The 21,332-nt window shown below is 35.0% G+C and overlaps 1 protein-coding gene across 11 annotated transcripts in view; it reads left to right on the forward strand.

Annotated features, from left to right (window-relative positions):
• Positions 1 to 21,332, forward strand: part of MAGI2 (membrane associated guanylate kinase, WW and PDZ domain containing 2) — a 1,445,467-nt gene that overhangs the window by 950,790 nt on the left and 473,345 nt on the right. For all 11 annotated transcript variants that reach the window (XM_055133467.1, XM_055133407.1, XM_055133431.1 and 8 more), the window contains 2 exons: positions 4,769 to 4,979; positions 17,382 to 17,461. In XM_055133467.1, the coding sequence (XP_054989442.1) occupies positions 4,769 to 4,979; positions 17,382 to 17,461 (291 nt within the window). The remainder of the gene's footprint in view (positions 1 to 4,768; positions 4,980 to 17,381; positions 17,462 to 21,332) is intronic.

Consider the following 21,332-nt stretch of genomic DNA (forward strand, 5'->3'; position numbering starts at 1 on the left):
GTGGAGAGGAAAAATCCATCCCTAGGCAGCATGGACTTGTAGCACAACTCACAGTCTAGGTGCATTTCTGTAAGAAGCCACTCTGGTGCCAAAATGGGTTAGAAGACCTCTGGGATCATAGTCTTTAGGAGCAGAGGGTCCATTTCACACTCAGCAGCTCCGGATCTTATCTGGGCTGAGGGCGTGCCCACTTTCCATGATCGCTTAGCATCAGTATTCTTTACCTGCTTATTTTGACATGTAGGACAAGGACTTTACTACAGTTCTTATAGGTTTCTAGAAACATGAAACATTGGAATCTTATTATTACAGGGCATGCTCTGAATATAATTGAATGCCCCTGCCTTTTAAATTTGAAATGCAACATAATGTTTTTGAAAAACCTGAAATGAGTGTGTTCCACATATTAGTAATTACACATTATAATATGGGGCAGCAAAGACAGTCAGTCTAAAGAGGGCAATGGTCTCCTTTCTTATTGAAGTTTTCCTACAAAATTTACAAAGATAAATATATAAGGAATCCGCAGGGAGACTACATTACTTAGGATCATATTATTTTCAGAAATTATTTTTTAATTATAAAGTAATGAAAGCTTAGAAAGTGTTCTGTGCTATCTCATTTCTAAAAATACAAAGATTGATGCATATAGAATAAATTAATCCAAGCAACTGATATTGATATGATGATGATATTCACCTTAATCATTTAAATAATCTCTACTAATATTTAGAGTTATGAGAATAATAATTCCCTTGGAATTTCTTCCCAGCCACCATCTTACCTTGCCAGAACTTCTCTGTTGTTTTTTTTTTATTTACCCCAAGAAAACATCTTTTTTTTAAGGAGAACCTAATCTACTAGTCTTAGATAAATAAATCTCATGATATGTTTTAAATGTCAGAGAAGTTAGATCAGAAAAAAAAATAAACGTGTTTAGCTCAGAGAACATATGAATTTAAGGCCATTTTAATATTTCTATTATACAAAGTGAAGTATATTTCTTGACCAAAATATTTCCCTAATTATACCATCACATTAAAAAATTCAGCCACTGGGGCTGGAGCGATAGCACAGCCGGTAGGGCCTTTGCCTTGCACGCGGCTGACCCGCGTTCGATTCCCAGCATCCCTTATGGTCCCCTGAGCACCGCCAGGAATAATTCCTGAGTGCAGAGCCAGGAGTAACCCCTGTACATTCGCCAGGTGTGACCCAAAAAGCAAAAAAAAAAAAATTAGCCGCTAAATGTAACTCATTGCATATCTCTGATAAATCTTCTAATGAAGCTTTAAAAATATCTGTATTCTCCCGTATAACTTAAGCTCATATTGTCCTTCTCTAACCTGAGCTTCCCTATGATATGGTTTAAAATCCAGGTTAATATTAGATTATCCTAACAATATGTTTGTTCTCATTCACCAATCTCCCCTTAACACATCTTATAAATATCCAAAAATGCCATCATCCTCTCTATGTACATTTGAAATCTAGGTAATATTTATTTCTTTTTAATTTCCAATTTCTTCTTTTATGCCTTTCTTGAGATCCCAGTCTGATTACATTATCTTATTATGTAGAATAATTTGGGGGGAGGTATTTTTATATTTATTTATCTATATTTATTTTAAATTTTTATTCTTATTTTTTATATTTATTTTTATTTTTTTAGTGAATCACTGTGAGATCAGTTACAAAGCTTTCATGATTGAGTTTCAGTCATAGAATAATCAAAACCCAACCCTCCACCAGTGTACATTTTCCACCATCAATGTCCCCAGTATCCCTCCTGCCACCCCACCCCATACCCCACTCCCTGCCTCTATGGCAGACAATTGCCCTCTTACTCTCTATTTCTGGGCATTATGTTTTGCAGTACAGATACTGAAAGGTCATAATGTTTGGTCCTTTCTCTACTTTCAGCACACATCTCCCATCCTGAGCGATCCCTCTAACCATCATTGACTTAACGATCCCTTCTCTATCCCAAATGCCCTCTCCCCCAGCTCCTGAGGCAGGGTTCACTGTGAGGCAATTTTCCTGGCCCTTGTCTCTACTATCCTTGGGTGTTAGTCTGAAATTATTTTATTTTATATTCCACAACTGAGTGCAGTCATAGAATAATTCTTTGAGTCTTATTCTCATGTAGGGCTCCTGGATAGAAGTTCTTTTGGAACTTTTGCATTTTCAAAATGACTTTCTTTTTGTGAATGGGACTCTATCATTCAAAGTATTGTAAATCACAGTTTCTAATTTAAAAATAAGAGGGACTTTTACCTGCCTGAGCAATTTAATAATATTTTGAGTGAATTACTTGGATTTCTAGGCATTATATTTTATGAATTTAAGATTTAAGATTTTTTTAAATTTAAAGAAGTTTTACTGGGTTGGAGAGATGGTACAGAGATGAAGGCATTTGTGTTTAATACAGGAGATCCCAGTTTTATCCCTAGCTCCACATATGATCCTCCATGCTGACTTAAGAGTGATCTCTGAGCACAAAGCCAGAAGTAGGTCCTGAACAAAGTGAGGTCATATGCTCTTCACACACCCAAGCTACTACTGATATTACCCTGTTTACCCAAGTTTTCAAAAATACAGATGAAATCTCCCTCCAGAAACTGGGTATGTTCTGAGTTACTTTACCTTCTAAAGTTTTTCTCCTTTCTCTTGGTCCTCTCCTATAATTCGAAGATTATTCCTCTTGCTTTTGTCCATTAAATACCTTTGTTTTCCTCTATTTCTTTCTATCTATTTTCTTTTGCCTCTTCCTTATTGTTGATGGCTTAAATTTTGTCCTCAGGTTCACTGACATATTTCTTAGTGTTCAGAATTCTGTTACTGTGACTTGCTACTATGTTCTTTGTCTTCTTCAATTCCATTTGTATGATTTCATTCATATTCTGGATAAATTCTTCTTTGAGCTACTTGAATGTATCTTTAAGTGATTCCTTAATTTTCTGTTACCATTCAGTCCATTTATAAGAGGCCCAAACAGCACCAAATAAAACAAATTCAAACAGAAAATTACCAATACACATTGTAATCAAAATAGCAAGAACCAGAGAGAGAATATTTAAAACATCAAGATGGAGCGTATCATGCTAAGTGAAATGAGTCAGAAAGAGAGGGACAGACATTGCAGGACTGCACTCATTTGTGGAATATAGAATAACATAACATGAGACTAAGACCCAAGGACAGTAGACACAAGGGCCAGTAATATTGCCCCATAGTTGAAAGCCTGTCTCATGAGCTAGGGGAGAAGGTAGCTGAAATAGAGTAGGGATCACTAAGACAATGATGGTTAGAGTAATCATTCGAGATGTGAGATGTGTGCTCAAAGTATATAAAAGACCAAACATGATAACCTCTTAGTATCTGTATTGCAAACCATTATGCCCGAAAGGAGAGAGAGAGTATGGGGGAAATTGTCTGCTATGGAAGCAGGGGGCGGGTTAGAAAGTGGGGGTATACTGGGAACATTGGTGGTGGACCATGCACTGGTGGAGGGATGGGTGTTTGATAATTGTATGATTGAAACTCAAAAATGAAAGCTTGTAACTGTTTCTTATGGTGATTCAATTAAAAAATAATTGCACTGTCAAAAAAATACAGATGAAAGATATGACACTCTTCTATTGCTATTTAAAATCATCCGCATTCAGTGTAGGTGCTGCCACATCATCTTTTTAATACTAGACTTTGGAATTTTTACTCCAGTTGTTTCCCTCAACTCTATGGCCCCCAACCCAGCTAACCAAACACACAAATATAAAATTATTAGTAACTATGTTTGCTTTTCTTTTCTTTTTTTTGCTCTGTTGTGTTCATTTCACATTGCTGCTGTGTGAAGATCACTCACTATCTTAATGACCTAAATGATGCAACCACATGATACCACATTTTAAAATTTAGAATTGGGACATAGCTTAAAGATAAGGTGCCAGGAAGGACTGAGTTTCTTACTGAAAGCTCAAAGGGATAGTGAGTTCCTTTGCATGGCCAGTTTTCTAGAGATTACCCATGTTTCTTGGCATGTTGTTGCTTTCCATCTCTACCTCCATATCCAGCAACAGGAATGAAAAGGTATCGTAAGGGGTTGGACCATATGTTGCATGCAGGAGGTCTGCGTTTGATCCCCAGCTCTACATGGTCCACTGAACATTGCTCTAAGTGACCCCTCAAAGAGTGAGTAGGAGAAGCAGTTGAACACGCCAGTTATGGCCTCCAAAACAAGCCAAGCAAACAAACATAAAAATATGGAACAAAAAATGCACCATTTAGGGTCTTTCATTAGCCCCGTCTGCCTCTCACTTTCCTTGTCTTCTGATTTCCTCTTACTTTTAAGAGGAAATTAAAATTAAAATTACTTTGTGACTACATTGAGCCCATCTGAACAATCCAAGAGAACATCCTCTCGTCCTGAATTTAATCAGAACTTCAAGTGCTCTTTTACCATGTAAGACAACTTTCACATGGCTCAGGGACTAAGACTTGGACAGCATAAGGTGGCTCATTCTTCTACTTACCACACTGGTTTTGTGGAATGGTATTTGGATTCTGTGATGAGTAATAATTAGCTGAAGGATAAACAGAAATTATGAGTGAAAGGTAAACTTTTATAGACTTAGTTTTGTTTTCAAGCTTTGTGCAATGATGCTCTTCCCATTAGCCTTCAGAGTGTAGATTTCCTGATGAAGCTTACTTGCACTCATTCAGAAAGTATTTTGGCTGGAGGAATTAAACACATGCTCTTGTTCTCTTGTAGAATCCAGTGAACCTGAAGATAAGAGTGCAGGTGCCTCAGGGGAGACACCCTCCCAGCCTTATCCTGCACCAGTGTATAGTCAACCTGAGGAGCTTAAAGAGCAAATGGATGATACAAAGCCAACTAAACCTGAAGATAATGAGGAAACAGATCCATTGCCGGATAACTGGGAAATGGCCTATACAGAAAAGGGTGAAGTCTACTTCATTGAGTGAGTTTCACACATTTCTTTGAAGATTGACATAACGATCCTGGTAGTAGACCAGGGATAGAACAGGGATTAAGGTACTTGCCTTGAGTTCAGCTGACCCTGGTTAAATTCCTGGCACCACAGGATTCCCCGAGTATAGAAAAGAGAGCATGGCTGACTGTGTCCCAAGCCCCTACCCACAGTTCATGTGAAAAAAATCATAGCTACTTAGAAAGGATACAGCAAATTGAAATAAAATATATGGCAGATGAAAATGAGTTCAATTTTACTGTTATCAGTATGTTCTTCCTTCTTTCTGCAAATAATGTGACAGTATATTAATACAGTTAAAGATTCTAAATTGAAGCTATAAATCAAAGAATAAGTTAAATAACTCCATTATAAAATTTTTTGCAATCATGACAACAATGACAAATCTCCATTTGATATTATTATTGAATAAGAGATAATATACGTATCATGAGAAAATGCTTATCTTATTTTTTCAGGATTAAATATTATATTATAAATAGACCAAATATGGTAATATTTAATTCAGATTGTCAAAAGTATTCAATTATTTAATAAGATCTAGGTATTTAAAACAGAATATTTACTAGCCATGAGGGGAGGAAAGAGTTAAGCATTTGTTCCTAGGTCAGGTATCAAGAAAAGTGCTCTTTGTATTATTTTTCACTTATTTTTTTATTCAACTTTTTTATTATTTGTTTATCATTTTATTATTTACCACAGTAAGTGAAATGCTAATCCTGATATTTATCCAATCTAAGTCTATTTATCTAACTAAGCCTTTGTTTTCATTTATTTATTTATTTATTTATTTATTTTTGGTCAGGATTCACATATAGCATTGCTCAGGGGTTACTTCCAGTACATTGTAGGGGGTTGTTCCAGGTGATCCTCTGGGAATCTAAAAGGTCAGAATCAATGCCTGTTATAGATACATAGCTTTCACTCCAGCCCTTGAGTTATGTCCCTGCCCCCTGGGGAATTTCTCCAAATGGAATTATTTATTTATTTTTTTAACAACAGTTTCTTTATTTTCTTTCTTTATTGTTTAGAGCTAGAACAACTGTTTTAGTGAACTTCTAAAATGAAGATCTGAGGACAAAACTAAATTGTTTGTGTGCACATAGACAATCGAAATCTTCATTAAAAAGAACAAAAACTAAAAATATTGTGACTGAACAATAGGCCTATTCTCTCAAAAGTTTTATATGTCTTTTAAAAAATGACTAGAATCTGAAGTTTTCATTGCTGACAGTGGACAAAAATGTGTCAGCTCTGATTATTCAAGGGAAATATTAAAATTAGATTCCCTTTCCCAACCTGGAGTGATTTGTGACTTAGATCTCCGTAGGCAGAACTCAGTTGTGAAATTGAAATGTTACCACATGCCAATATTTAATTCTCACATGAAGGTTGGAAACTTTGATATCTGTGGCCCAGGGAATACATAATCAGGTAATTACTTGTTGCCCTGCTTGACTCCAACATGGATGAGAAATGCAATGTTTTGCAGAAAATGAATCACTATCATTCAACTTTTGACAAATATTCTAAAGATAAAAAAATGTGAATCACTCATATTACTCTTTTGTACTATAATCAATAACCCAGAGACATTTTTGATCAATTAATTAAAGAAATTAGAAGTCATATGGAATTTTTAAGTCCTCAAAAATATTGACAAAGCTATATATATATACATATATGTGTATATATGTATAATTTTATTCTGCTCAAATTTATTGTCATTAGGGGAAGGAAGAAAAATCATTACAATTAATAAATAATTCTGAGATTTATGATACTATTCATAGATTTATAACACAAGGAGGCATCTCAGGCAAAGGGAAAAAAATTAAACCTGAGGAAAAAAATGGACATGTGTGGATAAAGTATTTCAGTTATTGTAATTGTCATTACAAAAGACTCTTGCTATACTGGGATCACAGAGAAAAATCTGTCATTCTACTAGAGAAGTAGGTATTCATTGATGAATATCCATAAAGCAATTGCTTATATTCCAATTTTTCAGATCATTTATGTTTTTGAAAAAAAAATTCTAACAGTTTCGCTTGTTTACCTTCTGCAAGGAAGAGTAAATATTTAGTTTAGGATCTGATTAATTGAGGTTGAAGACCAAGATAAAAAGGAGACAATTTCATTAGTGGTAAGAAAGGTGACACTGGGAGAGATGCCTATTTAAGAGAATATTAAGAGAATGAGAGTCTGTCTACTTAAGAGCTGAAGGGAGAATGATGGGCAGGTGGCCAATGTAGGAAGTAGAAGCACATCTTAGATGTTCTTGAACAGAATGGAGGCATTCCCAACTCCACCATATTTTGGTCCAGTTTGACTTTTCCTGTAATATGTTCATATATCATCAAGCAGGGAGGCAATGGGACCATTTTTGTCAGCCCCTCATTTTCCTTCCTACATTGTAACTCCTTCTCTCGGTGCTTGTGTTTCATCCAGTGTTATTTCCCCCTTTCCTTTCTCTGATTTTCTTCCCTTTCGCTCTGAAATGCCCTTTTGAGATGCACTGGCAACATCAACATTTCAACTCACTGTTATTGATGTTATTTGCTGTAGCTCTATCAATGAATTTTAATGTGAATAAACTGTATCCTATAAAAACCTTCTTGAAAATAATCTGGGAGATCAAGAGAGAGTGATGAGAGAAGAAACAAGGAGGGCAGTTAAGTGCTTTCTTAGGAACCAAGTCATAATGTGTCCAGAGGCAATAAAGCAGGCATGGGCAAAGAAAGACAGAGGTACAAAGAAAAGGCACACTCAATTAAGAAGGAAAAACAGCAGAGGTAGAAGAAAAGGAAAACCAAAGGTCTAATATCAGAGAAAACTTCCCCCAGGTACAAGTGATGCAAGAATCAGGATAATGGAAGTGTCTCTTGACTGAGTTCTGCTGTCTGTGAAATGATGCTGGTAATGACGGAAGCTAGTAAAATAAAAACCATATGGTTTTATGTAAAAATTTAAACATTTATTTGCATGCTTTTTTTTCTGAATAGAACTCTACCTGTTATGAAATTTTATTTTAAATATGTATTTTAAATAATTTTAATTTAAATATGTCAGTCAGTCAGTGTCAGTGTCATCCTGTTGCTCATCGATTTGTTTGAGTGGGCACCAGTAATGTCTCTCATTGAGAGACTTATTGTTACTGTTTTTGACATATCCAATATGCACGGGTAGCTTGCCAGGCTCTGTCGAATTTAAATATGTATTTAAAATAATTTAAATTTAAATGTATATTTTAAATAATATATACATATATAATGTTTTTTGAAATAAGGTAAAATTTATTTACATTTTTGTCTTTCTGCGGTTATGCCTTAAAGAAGTTATTTATTTTCTTAATATTTCACAATAATTTACATGTCTCATTCTGAACAAGTTCTGTGGTTCTCATGCTTCCTTTGATGAATAGTGATCCTTTCAGTTTACAATAACCAAGGAGAACGATACATTTTTTTAAGAGCAGCATTTTAAATTGTGAGTGAATATTCTTTTCTAAGCTTATTGTAGGAGGTGGTTAGGACCATGCCCTGTGATTCCCTGGGTTTACTCCTGGCTCTGTGCTCAAGGGTCACCTCTGGCAGTACTCAGGGTCTCGAATCAAACCGGCATCTGCCGAATGCAAGGCAAGCACTTTAACCTTTTTAATATCTCTCCGGACCAATACTATTTAAGTGTGCTTCATATTAGCAACATTCAGTATCTTCCAGATGCATGATATTGCTTAGAACTACCAGTTTCCTTAAACTGGGGCCAGAGCAGGTAGGGCACTTGCCTTGAACACAGTTGACCCAGGTTTGATCCCCAGCAATCCCACATGGTCTCTGGATCCCACCCAGAGTGACCCTTGAGTGCAGAGACAAGAGTGAGCAAGCCCTGAGCACCATCAGGCGTGATCCCCAGACATTATACAAACAAAAATTACTTAAATCATCTTCACTAATACTAAATTTTAAAATTAGTTTTTGGTCTGGGAAATAGCTCAGAGGGTCGGGGTGGTGCGTGCTCTCTATGCAAGTGCTCTCCTAGGTTCTGTCCCTGGCACTGAATTAAGAGGAGCCCCCAAGAACTTATGGCCCAGAGGTCAAAAAATAAAATGGGCAGTGCATTAGTTATAAATTAAAATTAGTAATGATAGGTACCACTTATTGATTGACTAGATTTTTTTTCAATCTTCAGGGGTCACCTTAACAGTAACAGCTAATGTATTAAGCATTTAGGCTGTGCTCATTTTAGGAAGCTAAAACTTATATATAGTGGTAAATAGCTGCTATGGGTCATAGAACAAGAATTGGTAAAGTCAGGATGCTTTGATTCCATTTATTCAACACAAATGTATTGGATATATAGTATGTGCTATGGACCATTTTAGACCCTAGGAATATAGTAGTTAACCAAGTGATAAGATTTATACTTACATAGGACATTGCTGGATCCAGAGTCCTTGCTCTTAAATAATTTGCTATCATACCTATTTTATTTAAATTATACCGCAAGCACCCTTAAAGTGATTGATGTCCCCTTTCTAAATGAGATTCTGAGGCCCGGAAACGAATTAACATTCCCAAGGTGTCATAGCTGAGTGGTCCTGCAAACCTATGGTCATTCTCTCATACTACAGAATTCAAATAAACATTGGCTGAACAAAAATGGTAGACTTTTATTTTACAAAGAGTATTTGTTTTACAAGTTTCTGGTCCAGAAATACACTATTCTAGACACTAAGTGTTCCATTAGGAAGAATTGACACAGGGTTAATCTGGAGTGACATGCTCTGGGAATCCTATTTAAATTACTTCTTTGTTTGGGAATCCGTTTAGTTACTGACATAAATGAGACTGCTTTTGCTTTGGCAAAAAACAAAATGACAACAAGAACCTATTTGTTTACTACCATCTTCCCAAATGGTAGCAAATGCTAAGTCATTTTAAATAATAGACTTTTAAAAGTCTGCCTTTGAGACTGAAAAATCACACTGTGAAAAATATCATGGCTTACATGCTTTCCTTAATCTCTGTCAGACCTGGAAAATTCTAAACAAGGTATACAATTTTTCCACCCTTGCGTTAATTTTATATTTCATAAGTTTTCATTTTTTTTAAAGTATGTTTATATCTCCTTCCCGTGTCATATTCACATGCCAAAATCAGTAACAATGACGGGTCTCATTCCCTGACCCTGAAAGAGCCTCCAATGCAGCATCATTGGAAAGGACATGTAAAGAGGCTTCTAAAATCTCAGGGCTAGGATGAATGGAGACCTTACTGAGACCGCTCTAGAAATTCGACTATCAATGGGATGATGATGATGATGATGATGATGATGATGATGATGATGATGATGATGATGATATTTATATCTCCTTAACTTTTAAGGCTCAGTCTATACCCTCATTTTGCATTTCCAACAAATCTGATTTATTAACTAGAAGGCAAAATAATAGAGAAATTTCCTGAGGAAAAAAAATAATGTTTCTTCATTCTAAGCTTGACATGTCTCTATCAATCATGAAATCTGTTTTATACTTACCACAACAGTAGCCCAATTGAACATTTGTTCATATGTCATCTTCTTGAGCCTGCTTACATTTCAGGTGCAATCTCCACACAGAAAACAGTGTTGTAGACAAAACAGTATTTAACACACATCTCACTCCCACACACACAAAGTCCAAAACAATATTTCTCATGAAATCTCTTCTCAAAATATTTTCTAAACAGATGGTAGGTAATATGATGACAAAATCACATGTTCATTTGCTAAAAAAATGTTATTAATGTTGTTTAAAAAGAAAGTCACTACCATAGGAATCAGTAGTGATAACTTTATATATACATAGCAATGTGTAAATAGAAAAATTAGTAAAACATAAGAAGTATGAATTAAGAGCATCTCTACTCTTATCATCAATTAGATGTATCTAATACTTGTCTTTAATAGTTCTTTCTGCATGATATAAAAGAAAAAGTCTTCTAGAAATGACTATAGCTATTTTAAAAAGTCTATTGAATATAATGTTATATTAGGGATATAATCAGTGTATATATGCATACACATATATCAATGTATATACCTTTAAGAGCTAATATTTATTTTTAAATACTTAATGACTTTCATGTCATTGTTGTTCCAAAACCTATGCCACTATTACTATTGAAAATTTTAATTTCCACACACATCTTGTATTGCTCAACAGACTCTAAAACATTTATATTTATGTTGCATACCTTGTTCAAAAGATTATACTTAGTGAAGTCAAATGTCATTGACTTCAATAACATTATTCTTCTGGTAGAAATACTCAGCAAGAAGATAGAATTTTATATAAATTAAAAATAGAGATTCAGGATTGGCTCTTCAGGAGAAATTTTTTATTCAAATTGTATCTAAAACTGTTTTAAGTCTAAAATTAAATTATTAACTTTAGATAAAACAGAGCAAAAGAAAGAAGTGTGTTTGAGAATCAATGTTTCTTATTCCACCAATAAAATTTCATCTAATGAAACATCATCCATGATTTATAAACATGAAACATTATTTTGATCTAGGTAGCAGTATGAGAGGAAAAAAGAATGGGGAGAAAAAGAACCAGAAATAAAAGGCAAAGAAAGGACTTAAAATTAGTTTAAATTAATTACCCTAAACATTCACTTAAATTTTCCTAGGTAACCAGTAAGGACTTTGTACGCTGGAAAAGCAGAGAATAAAAGAAAACAATGAAATAGAAGACAGAGTGTATGGCACAATCTATATGAAAATTATATGTTTTGTTCTAAGGCCAGATAGATAGTATGGAAGGTATGGCATTTGCTCTGCATGCAGCCCATCCCTGTTAGGTCCCCGGCACCTCATTTTGTGCCCTAAGCACCGCCTGAAGTTATTCCTGATTTGAGAGCCAGGAATAGTCCCTGAGCACCTCTGGGTGTGGTTCCAAACCCAGAGCAAAAAAACAAGTTTTTTCTCCTGGTAAATATGTTGTTCATTTGATGGCAGTCTTAATATGTCTAATTCTTTAGTGTAGCTTCAAAGACTTAATAGTTGTACATGGATTACATAAAAAAGGATTTGTAAGATTTTATTCTGGAAAAGTGCTTAGATTTGATAGAGGAATATTTAACTTAAAACTCATTTGAATAGACAATTCATGTTAATAAGGAGAAAATATTTCCAGTAGGACTTAAAAGAATACAGCAGATAAAACATTTACTTTACATGTGGCTGACCCGATTTTGGCCCCAGGTACTCCGTATGGTCCCTTGAATCTTGCCAGCAGTGTTCCCTGAGCACAGAGCCAGGAGTAAGCCCTGATCACTGGTGGGTGTGACCCAAAGGTAAAACAAACAAACAAAAAATGTTTTCAATGGTATTATCTGTGATTTCTCTATTGCAACATTCTCTCATCACTACATACTTACAGTTCTTTTTTAACTTTTTTTTTGGTTTTGGGGTCACACCTGGCGATGCACAGGGTTACTCCTGGCTCTGCACTCAGTAATTACTCCTGGTGGTGCTCAGGGGACCATATGGGGTGCTGGGAATCAAACTCGGGTCGGCCGTATGTAAGGCAAATGCCCTACCAGCTGTGCTATCATTCCAGCCCCACACTTACAGTTCAATACCTATTAAGTACAAGGTGTTAAACAACGATAGAGGCCGAGAGTTAATACAGTGGTTGAGGTTCTTTCTTTGCATGCAACCATCTAGGTTTGATCCCCAGCATTGCATGATTTGTAGGTTTGTTAAAAACTACAAGACACATCTCCCAAGCACCGAGCCAACAAGTAGCCTCTGAGCATAAGGTACTGCCATATTTGGCCCCAAAACGCATCCTCATCCCACAAAAGACCAAAGTTATTAATGCAGTGATTACCTACTCGTATGTAGTATTGAATATTGACCTTAATAAAAGTCTCAATTTCTAAACCAAGGGAGAGGAACAGGAAGATCTTTGATTGTACTCTAAGAAAATAAAACACCTTAGTATAAAATATTGTTAGATTTATTTAAGCCTTTGGTTTCAAAAATTTGGGGAATAGATATATTTAGGTTTAGTGTCAGGTCTTTTGCTTTATGACACTAGCTTTTTTATCGTGGGTAAGTTACCCAGCTTCTCTCAACCTTTGTTTCTCTCTGGGAAAGTCCAGTTAAGAACACACAGCCTCTAAGGCTCACTGGAATTAAAGTCGGTGCTACATGTGAGAGTTCCCACATAGCCCCTGACAAAACAATCAGGAAATGTTACAAGACAATGAGAGAAATTTTCAGTGGTACGTCATACTGTTCCAGCTTTTCCTGTTGAACTAAAACATTTTCCAGGAGAGAATGTTTCCTCAGCAGATAAGATATTTATTTATCCTGCTGCTTTTGCTTGTTTGGCAAAGGTTAGTCTTACAAAATATACAAAAATTCCTGATTATTTTACAAGTCAACCTATCACTTCTCTTTGAGAACATCCAAATATAACTTTAAACTAGAATGGCAGAATTGAACAAAATTTTTACTTATGGTTGTTCTACTCCAGGGACTTAGATGCCCAGTGTTGCTCAGGGGTTACTCCTTGCTCTCTGCTCAGGGATTACTGCTTGCAGTGCTCTGGAGACCATATGGGATATACCAGGAATGGAACTTGAGTTGGCCACATGCAAGACAAAGTGTCCTCCCTGCTGTACTATCAGCTTCACAGAGAAAAGTTGTGGGATATCATTTTTTTCTTAAGTTTTGAAACAATATTTTAAATAAGACATTGAATTTGAATAGCTTCTAACTTTGATTTACTTGATCTCTCAGGTTTTGTGACCATCACATTAACTTTATCATTAGAAAAACCTAGTGTGTATAAGTGGTTGAAATTTCCTCAAAATTATTAATTTTATTCCCCAGGTAGAAAAATTAAAAGTTTCTTTGCAAATGTTCCTTTGCAAGCATGGTCTCTGTATGTATTTTAATGACCTGGAATTGAAATATAATATTATGTTGCATTTATCCTTAACTTCCTGTTAGTTGTGCCTCACACAAGTTGGTGAATGTAGAGATATACTGTATATACTGTAGCAGTGCAAGGGATTTAAGTAACGGACTCCTCAGATTTGGTATTCAGGTTGTGAATAATCCTCAACAGTTTCATTGTGTACAGTTTCCTGTCCAATGTTTAATTCTGTTTTCAAATGAAATTGTTGAGGTTTAAAATATATAATTCAAGAGAAGTAGAAAATACATTTGGTCTGTGTCTTCCTAAGGCATTAAAAAAATCCTTTTGTAAGGCATCTTAAAGAAGAATGCAAATTACAAGGCCAGCAAGATTCACTATTGAAAAATACTATATCTTTATGTGTTGTTTTAAGACAATTACTGGAGGTAACTACTACTCAAATTTTTTTCAGAATAATTTCAGAAAATCAGCTTAAAATGTTGTTAACTATAAGAGACTCAGTCTGTCAAAATGTATTAAAGTCACATATTGTTAATGCTAGTTCAACCAAAAAAGAAATCTTCCAGCAAAGAAATGCTTTACAAAAACACATGAAAGCTTGAAGAGTCACAATGTCCTCTAGAATATTGACTAGTATGGGAGACCCAGGGTACTGTGGTACAGATGTGGTCATATAGGTCCCTACACGGGCTTAGCAATGGCCCTTTAGTACCTTCCCACAGATGGATGGTAAATTTTCTGAATATGTCTTATACCTAGAGATGACATTTATCCAAAATGGGTGAAAGAATTGCAAAATTTATAATAAAAATAAAAATTCATTTTCTGTGGCCACCTACCAACATTTTCCCCGGACATATAGAAACAGATATCACATACACATGAGTCCTTGCGCGTGCGTGTGCACACACACACGCACACACATACACACACACAGATTGAATTCTCTATATAGTTAAAGGAGTGGAAAAAAGAAAACCTTCTGTTTGTGGGTGTCAACTGGTTAACATCTCTTGAAAATATTATGGATATTTCTCAAAGCAGAAAAAAATAGAAGTGCCATATGATAGGATGTATCAGTTCCATGACTAGCTAACTATCCCAAGAACACAGAAGCATTCATTTTTAAAAGATATATAAACATGTATTTTTTTGCACTACTATTTACAATAGCCAAGATCTGTAAATAACCCAAGCACAAAACTACAGATAAGTGATTAAAGAAGTTGTGGCATAATAAAATAACAGAGTAGGAGACTAACACCCAAGAATAGTAGTATATAATACAAGGAGGTTGGCTCCATGGCTTGGAATCTGGCCTCACATGCTGGGGGAAAGGCAGCCCGGATATAGAAGGAGACACCTAGTAAAATGTGGTTGGAGATCACGCTCAGGAAGGGAGATGTGTGCTGAAAGTAGACTAGAGACTGAACACTATGGCCACTCAATACCCTTATCACAAACCACAACACCCAAAAGGAGAGAGAGAACAAAATGGAATACCCTGCCACAGAGGCAGGGTGGGGTGGGGAGGGGGACGGGATTGGAGGGTGGGAGGGATACTGGGTTCATTGGTGGTGGAGAATGGACACTGGTGGAGGGATGGGTTTTCAAACATTGTATGAGGGAAACACAAGCATGAAGATGGGTAAATTTGTAACTGTACCCTCACGATGACTTACTAATTAAAAAAATAAATAAAATTTTAAAAAAAGAAGTTGTGGTGTGTATATATATACATAACAGGCCCAAGAGTCTCAGTGCCTAGGTTCTCAAATTATAGATGGATGGCTCTTCATATAGGTAGGTGAGATGATAATTCTGAAAACACTATTTGAATACTGCTTTAACAGCTTGAACTTGTTTCCCTTCTACCCATTTTGATTCCACCCTTCTTCTTTCCTGCCTTGAAAGTTCTTTCAGTAAAGACACATTTATGTTGCCAAAAATTGCTGTTAAATATGCCAACAAGGAGAATTTTCTGGCCTTTGCTTTAAGTACAGATTGGTTTGTTGGGTTATCTAGGTAACATTTATAACTGTGACATGATAAAATATAGCACTTCACTAAATTCACTGAAGAGAAAATACAAATGAAACTGATATCATTTTGACTTCCTCACGATTGTGTTCAGGTCTCCCTGTTTCCCTGGCTTAACATTTCCAACCTACTTTCCACTCTTTCCTTCCATGTTCCATTTATTTTCACTCAGTCTTCCTTGGGAAAAAAATATACTTTTTCCAATCTGTGACTTTTCTTATTGTTTTTTAATCCCTCACAAATGGCACACCCTTGATAATTTGGCCATTGGTAGATGAAATCACTTTGCAATAGCTATCAACGCTAAAGATACTAGTTCATGGGAACAGTTATGATTTGTTGCATTCTTCTATTACATATACATAATAATCATCCAAAACACTCATCTGGTGTTTTCTGGTGACAGAGATTATGTGGAACCACCTAAGAGATTTTGATTTAATAATTCTAGGGGGGCCAGGATTATGTGTGGTAAATAAGTCCTCCAAATAACTTCAATGCAGGTAATATCAGACCCTTCTTAAAAATAACACACACAGACCACTAAAATTGCTTCTTTGCTATTTTCAATTTATTATTTATTTTTATAGTGCTCAGGGAACCTTACAAGGTGCCTTTAATCAAACTAGGGTGAGCCACATAGAAGGCAAGATTTTTAATTCCCTTCCTTCCCTCAGACTCTTCTACTTTGCTTTGGAAACTTCTGGCAAAAGCCTATAGAAAACATTTTTCCCAAAAATGTAAAATTTAATTTTCACTAATTTTCATAAATTCTACTCCAGAAACAATAGACTTTTTCTTAGTTTCCCACCTTCCTTGTTAGATTGACTGTATTTAGATAGAAATAGCTAACTGTGGGTTAATGAAATTGCAATTATTCACTTTTTGAGAAAACACAGGAATCCCAAGAACATGCTGTAATTTACATCACTTTTGTCCTGCCTCTGCAAGCTCTGTGGTTAAAGAATAACAAAACAACCATATACGAAAAGGGCAGGTTTTGGATGAAAATAATTCTTTCGCAAAACTCAGGAAACAGGATCAGAGCCTACAAACTGTGCTCTTCCAACTGGAGAATCCTGTGTTTGTAATAAATTCCTTTTGCTCTGGATGAGTTCTGCATTTTCAATGAGGTTAACTTGGCAACATCCTAGTTGATTTTAATAAAAATAGCTGCTTTGAGGCCAGGGAGCTGAGGTTGCCAAATCTACAGCTGCCTTGCACAATTACTCTTACACCTCCTTCAGGGCTACTTAGAACCAGTAAGCAAATTAAGTGTATCGATTGCAATTTTGTTGGACTAACGCCCCCCCACCCCTTTTTTTTTCTTAAGGAATAAACTTGATTCCTTTACGGATGTGTCTATTCAGAGTGATTTCTTTTCTTTTCAGCCATAACACAAAGACAACATCATGGCTGGATCCACGACTTGCGAAAAAGGCTAAACCTCCTGAAGAGTGCAAAGAAAATGGTAGGTTATTAAGTTTTTGTGGTATATCAATGTTGCACTTGGAGAATGTTTGTTTTTCTTAAAGAGGGTCTCAGCGAAAGCAGCGCTAACCTAGAGGAAGCGGTTTTAATGATGTAAGATTTAATGATCAGACAGGAGAGAAGGAACTCGGGCATTTCAGCATGCCATGTGGTTTTCCTTTTTCTTGCTGACGGAACTGTGCCGGATATCACATCTCTGTCATCTCTTTGGTTCTGTTTGACTCCTGGCTTGACTTTACACCACCTACTAAGCACGTTTTGTTTGCAATATGTCTCTCGGAGGACGCTGTTCTATTTCACTGGAATCAAATCTGCTGTGTAGAGAAATAGTAGTGTGGAACTTAAAAAAGTACTTAATTTTTGTGTTTAGAGGCATTGCATTCTACTAGCTATTTAGGAATCTGTGATTAAAAAAACTATCCTTATGAATTGAATAAGTAATGACTAATTTCTGAACATGTTGGTTTGTTTTTAGTGTTTCTTGTTCCAAATGTTATATTGCCTTGCTTGAGATTTGCTTGTTTTCAATGCATGTAAAGATAATTTTTAAAAATAACCTTGAGGGTTTGATGAATGTAAATTTTATTTATAAATTGGTGATGTGCATAAAGTTTGCAAATGACATGTCATTTTAAAAGTATTGAGTTCAGTGTTAGAAGAGTGCTTATGATATATCTAAGATGATCAATAGCTCCCTCTCCTGATGATATATTTTTGATTACATTCACAATCTTTATCTGATCACATTTTTAGAGCCCTGTTCAGTGGCATCTATGATTGAAAAGTTCTTAATGGTGAAGAAAGTGTTGGAGAGTTTTTAGACTCTTTAATTATTTGTTTATACATCATTTTTTAAAAAAAAGTCCTTAATTTTGAAAATGATCCTTATTAAAAAATAATTCTGACTTCCTCAGAAAATACATAGGTCATATTTTTCATTCTTTTATGTGAAGTTTAAAGATAGCTTCACAAACTAGATACAGTACTGAGTTAAATTTTGAAAAACAGATTAAGCAATTAAATATGCATATTTAAATTAATGCATGAATATCCTGTTATTATCTACCTATATTTAATTTTATATTTAAAACTATATATGTATTACAAATAATAGTACAAAAACTATGTAAGTTGAATCCGATAAAATTACTATGTGACTTGGACTTTTGATTGCAATTAGGTTATAGTTCACTGATACCAATAGCAGCCATGTTGCAAAATATGATAGATTATACATTAAAATGACTTGAACTGCTATATCTTGGGATATAATTTGCTTATATCAAAGACTTAAACCCTTAGACAAAGTGAATTTAATAGTTTCACAGTTTTGTGACGTATTGAACTTTTCAGTGATTTTGTTCCTTTGAGTGACTTTTTTCATTATAAGAAGCTATTAAAGTCAAGTTTTGAAGTCCTGTGAGAGATGTAGGCATAACATGTTTCATAATTATTGCATTTCAGTCTTATCAGTTTTTTCCAATTGCTTCTCTGTCTTTGTAGAATGGTATATGTCTCAAGTATGAGCCAGCTTAAGTTACATATATGTCATTTGTTGGAAAACCAGCCTTAAAATATAGTCCTATAGCTTACAATGATTCATAACTAATAAACAGTATTTTTCATGTTCTACAAAATAATTTATAAATTTTTGCTCACATATAATAGGAATAGTTTGCAATTAAAAAACTGACATTCAGAGAGTTAAAATGGCATTACTTGATACATACTTTAAGTTGTATTTTCAAAAAAAGGAGCTTTTAGGTAATATTGCTACTTGTATTTTTGTTAATTATGTGAATAAACATTTGCCTCTTTGCATGTTGTTTTTCAATGTACTCTTGGTGACCTTGAGAGTTAAGACAGACTTTTTTCTACACATCACTATTCAGTTTAGATTCAGGAAAGAAAATTGAGTAACTTTCTAAATGCTGGGGTGTGTGTTAATGCATATACTAAAATACAGAGGTGTAAGATGATGATGTTTTTCTTTGGTAAAGATTTATCTTTCTCTCTAGGGATACAGAGTAGAGACCTGATTTTAAACTGAAGCTTAGCCAGTATGAAGTTTGGTTGAGTTTTAGGAAGACCATTCTATCCTTGTTTTGCTTCTGTTCACCCTAGTTTTCAATAAGCAGTCCACTAAACAAAGGCCCATCTAGTAAATATATTAAGCTGTTCAGATCATCAGGTGTCTCTCTACTCTTTACTGTGTGGAAGCAATATCAATATAAGGGGCATGGATAATTTCCAATAAATCTTTTTTTCCAATAATTTCCAATAAATATACAATCGATTTATTGTATATATACAGATGCATATATTTGTGTGTATATATACACATAATAAGATAGAGTAAGACACTTTTTAAATTTTTTTCTCAATAATTTTAACATGTATTAACTATTCTTAGCTTAATACATAGGTGGTCTGAATTTGGTTCACATGGCCATGTATCCTGTGGAGGAGCCATCCTCTTGGCAAATCTTTTTTTATTATTTTTTTATTTTTTAATGAAACACCGTGGGGGTACAGTTACTGACTTACAATTTTTCGTGCTTACATTTCAGTCATATAATGATACAAATCTTAAGCAATATTTCATTGTATTTTTCTTCTGAGCCTTGCAAGACTGCTAGATATCTGTTACTTGCGGGTGGGGTTTAACTTGGTAGCTTCAGACTTTGACAAATGCCATCACAGGAGAATTGGTTGAATGCATGAGATTATTGAAATTAATGTCAAATCATGCCAGTCCCCAATCCTTCTAGACTTCCACAGTTCTTAACCTCCCATATTTGCCTTCTTCCTAGCCCAAGCCTTGGAGTCTTCACAGACCACAGAATCAACAAATTCTTCCCTTGACTTTACAGGGTTCTCTACCTTCATAATCTTAAATCACATAGAACTTGCTCTTCCGGCATGTTTGTGATTGCTTTAAATTGTTTATTTCATACATTTTATGTAGACTTCCAAGTATTCTCTTGAATTATAGAATAATCATCCTATCCTACCTAGAAGCAGAAATTTTAGAGCAATAATATTAAAATTATAACTGTTAGCCCTTTCTGCTTTGTAAACCAGTGTTCTTTATTATTGTAAGGATTTTAATCCCTCAAGTTTCAGTCCCTGTGAAACAGGGAGGATTTTTGATATGTATTTATGTATATAATATATATTTACATGGTTTGTCATATATTTGCATATAAACATATAAATTATAAATATATGTATATAAATTTGGGGCTACATCCATCAGTGTCTGGAGGTTACTTCCAGTGCACTCTATCTTTATGCTATGCGGTGCCAGGAATCAAACCAGAATTGGCACATGCAAATCAAGTACCCTAACCCCTGTACTACTTCTCAAGTCTTATTATTATTATAAATACTCTAATCCCTTAAGATAGTACTACAGGCTGGGAGAAATAATACAAGGGTTAAGGGTTGTGCCTTGCATCTCATCAGCCTTAGTTTGAATCCCTGGTACCACATATGGTCCTCTGAGTACTTCCAGGGATCACTTCTGTGTACAGAGCCAGGAATAGCCCCTACATTCCCTGGGAGAATCACCTCTCAAAAATAAATACTAGTCCATGGTGTTGTATATATGTGCAATATATTATGTGTGTATATGTATGTGAGTATGTGTATGTAGCTTTGAGTCTGTAAATCTATGCATCAGGTTTATATTACAGCATATAGTTAATTCCTTGATCAAGTATAATAAGAGGAAGCTAAGTGAGTGATGGAAGGAGATACAAACTGATTTAAATTATTTGGGGACAAGAGAAAAAGAAAGCAAATAATATTTCATTGTTAGCAAGGGGCAAAGAGAACATGAATAACTC

Source organism: Sorex araneus, chromosome 1 (genome assembly GCF_027595985.1).
Source record: "Sorex araneus isolate mSorAra2 chromosome 1, mSorAra2.pri, whole genome shotgun sequence".
NCBI classification, from domain to species: Eukaryota; Metazoa; Chordata; class Mammalia; order Eulipotyphla; family Soricidae; genus Sorex; species Sorex araneus.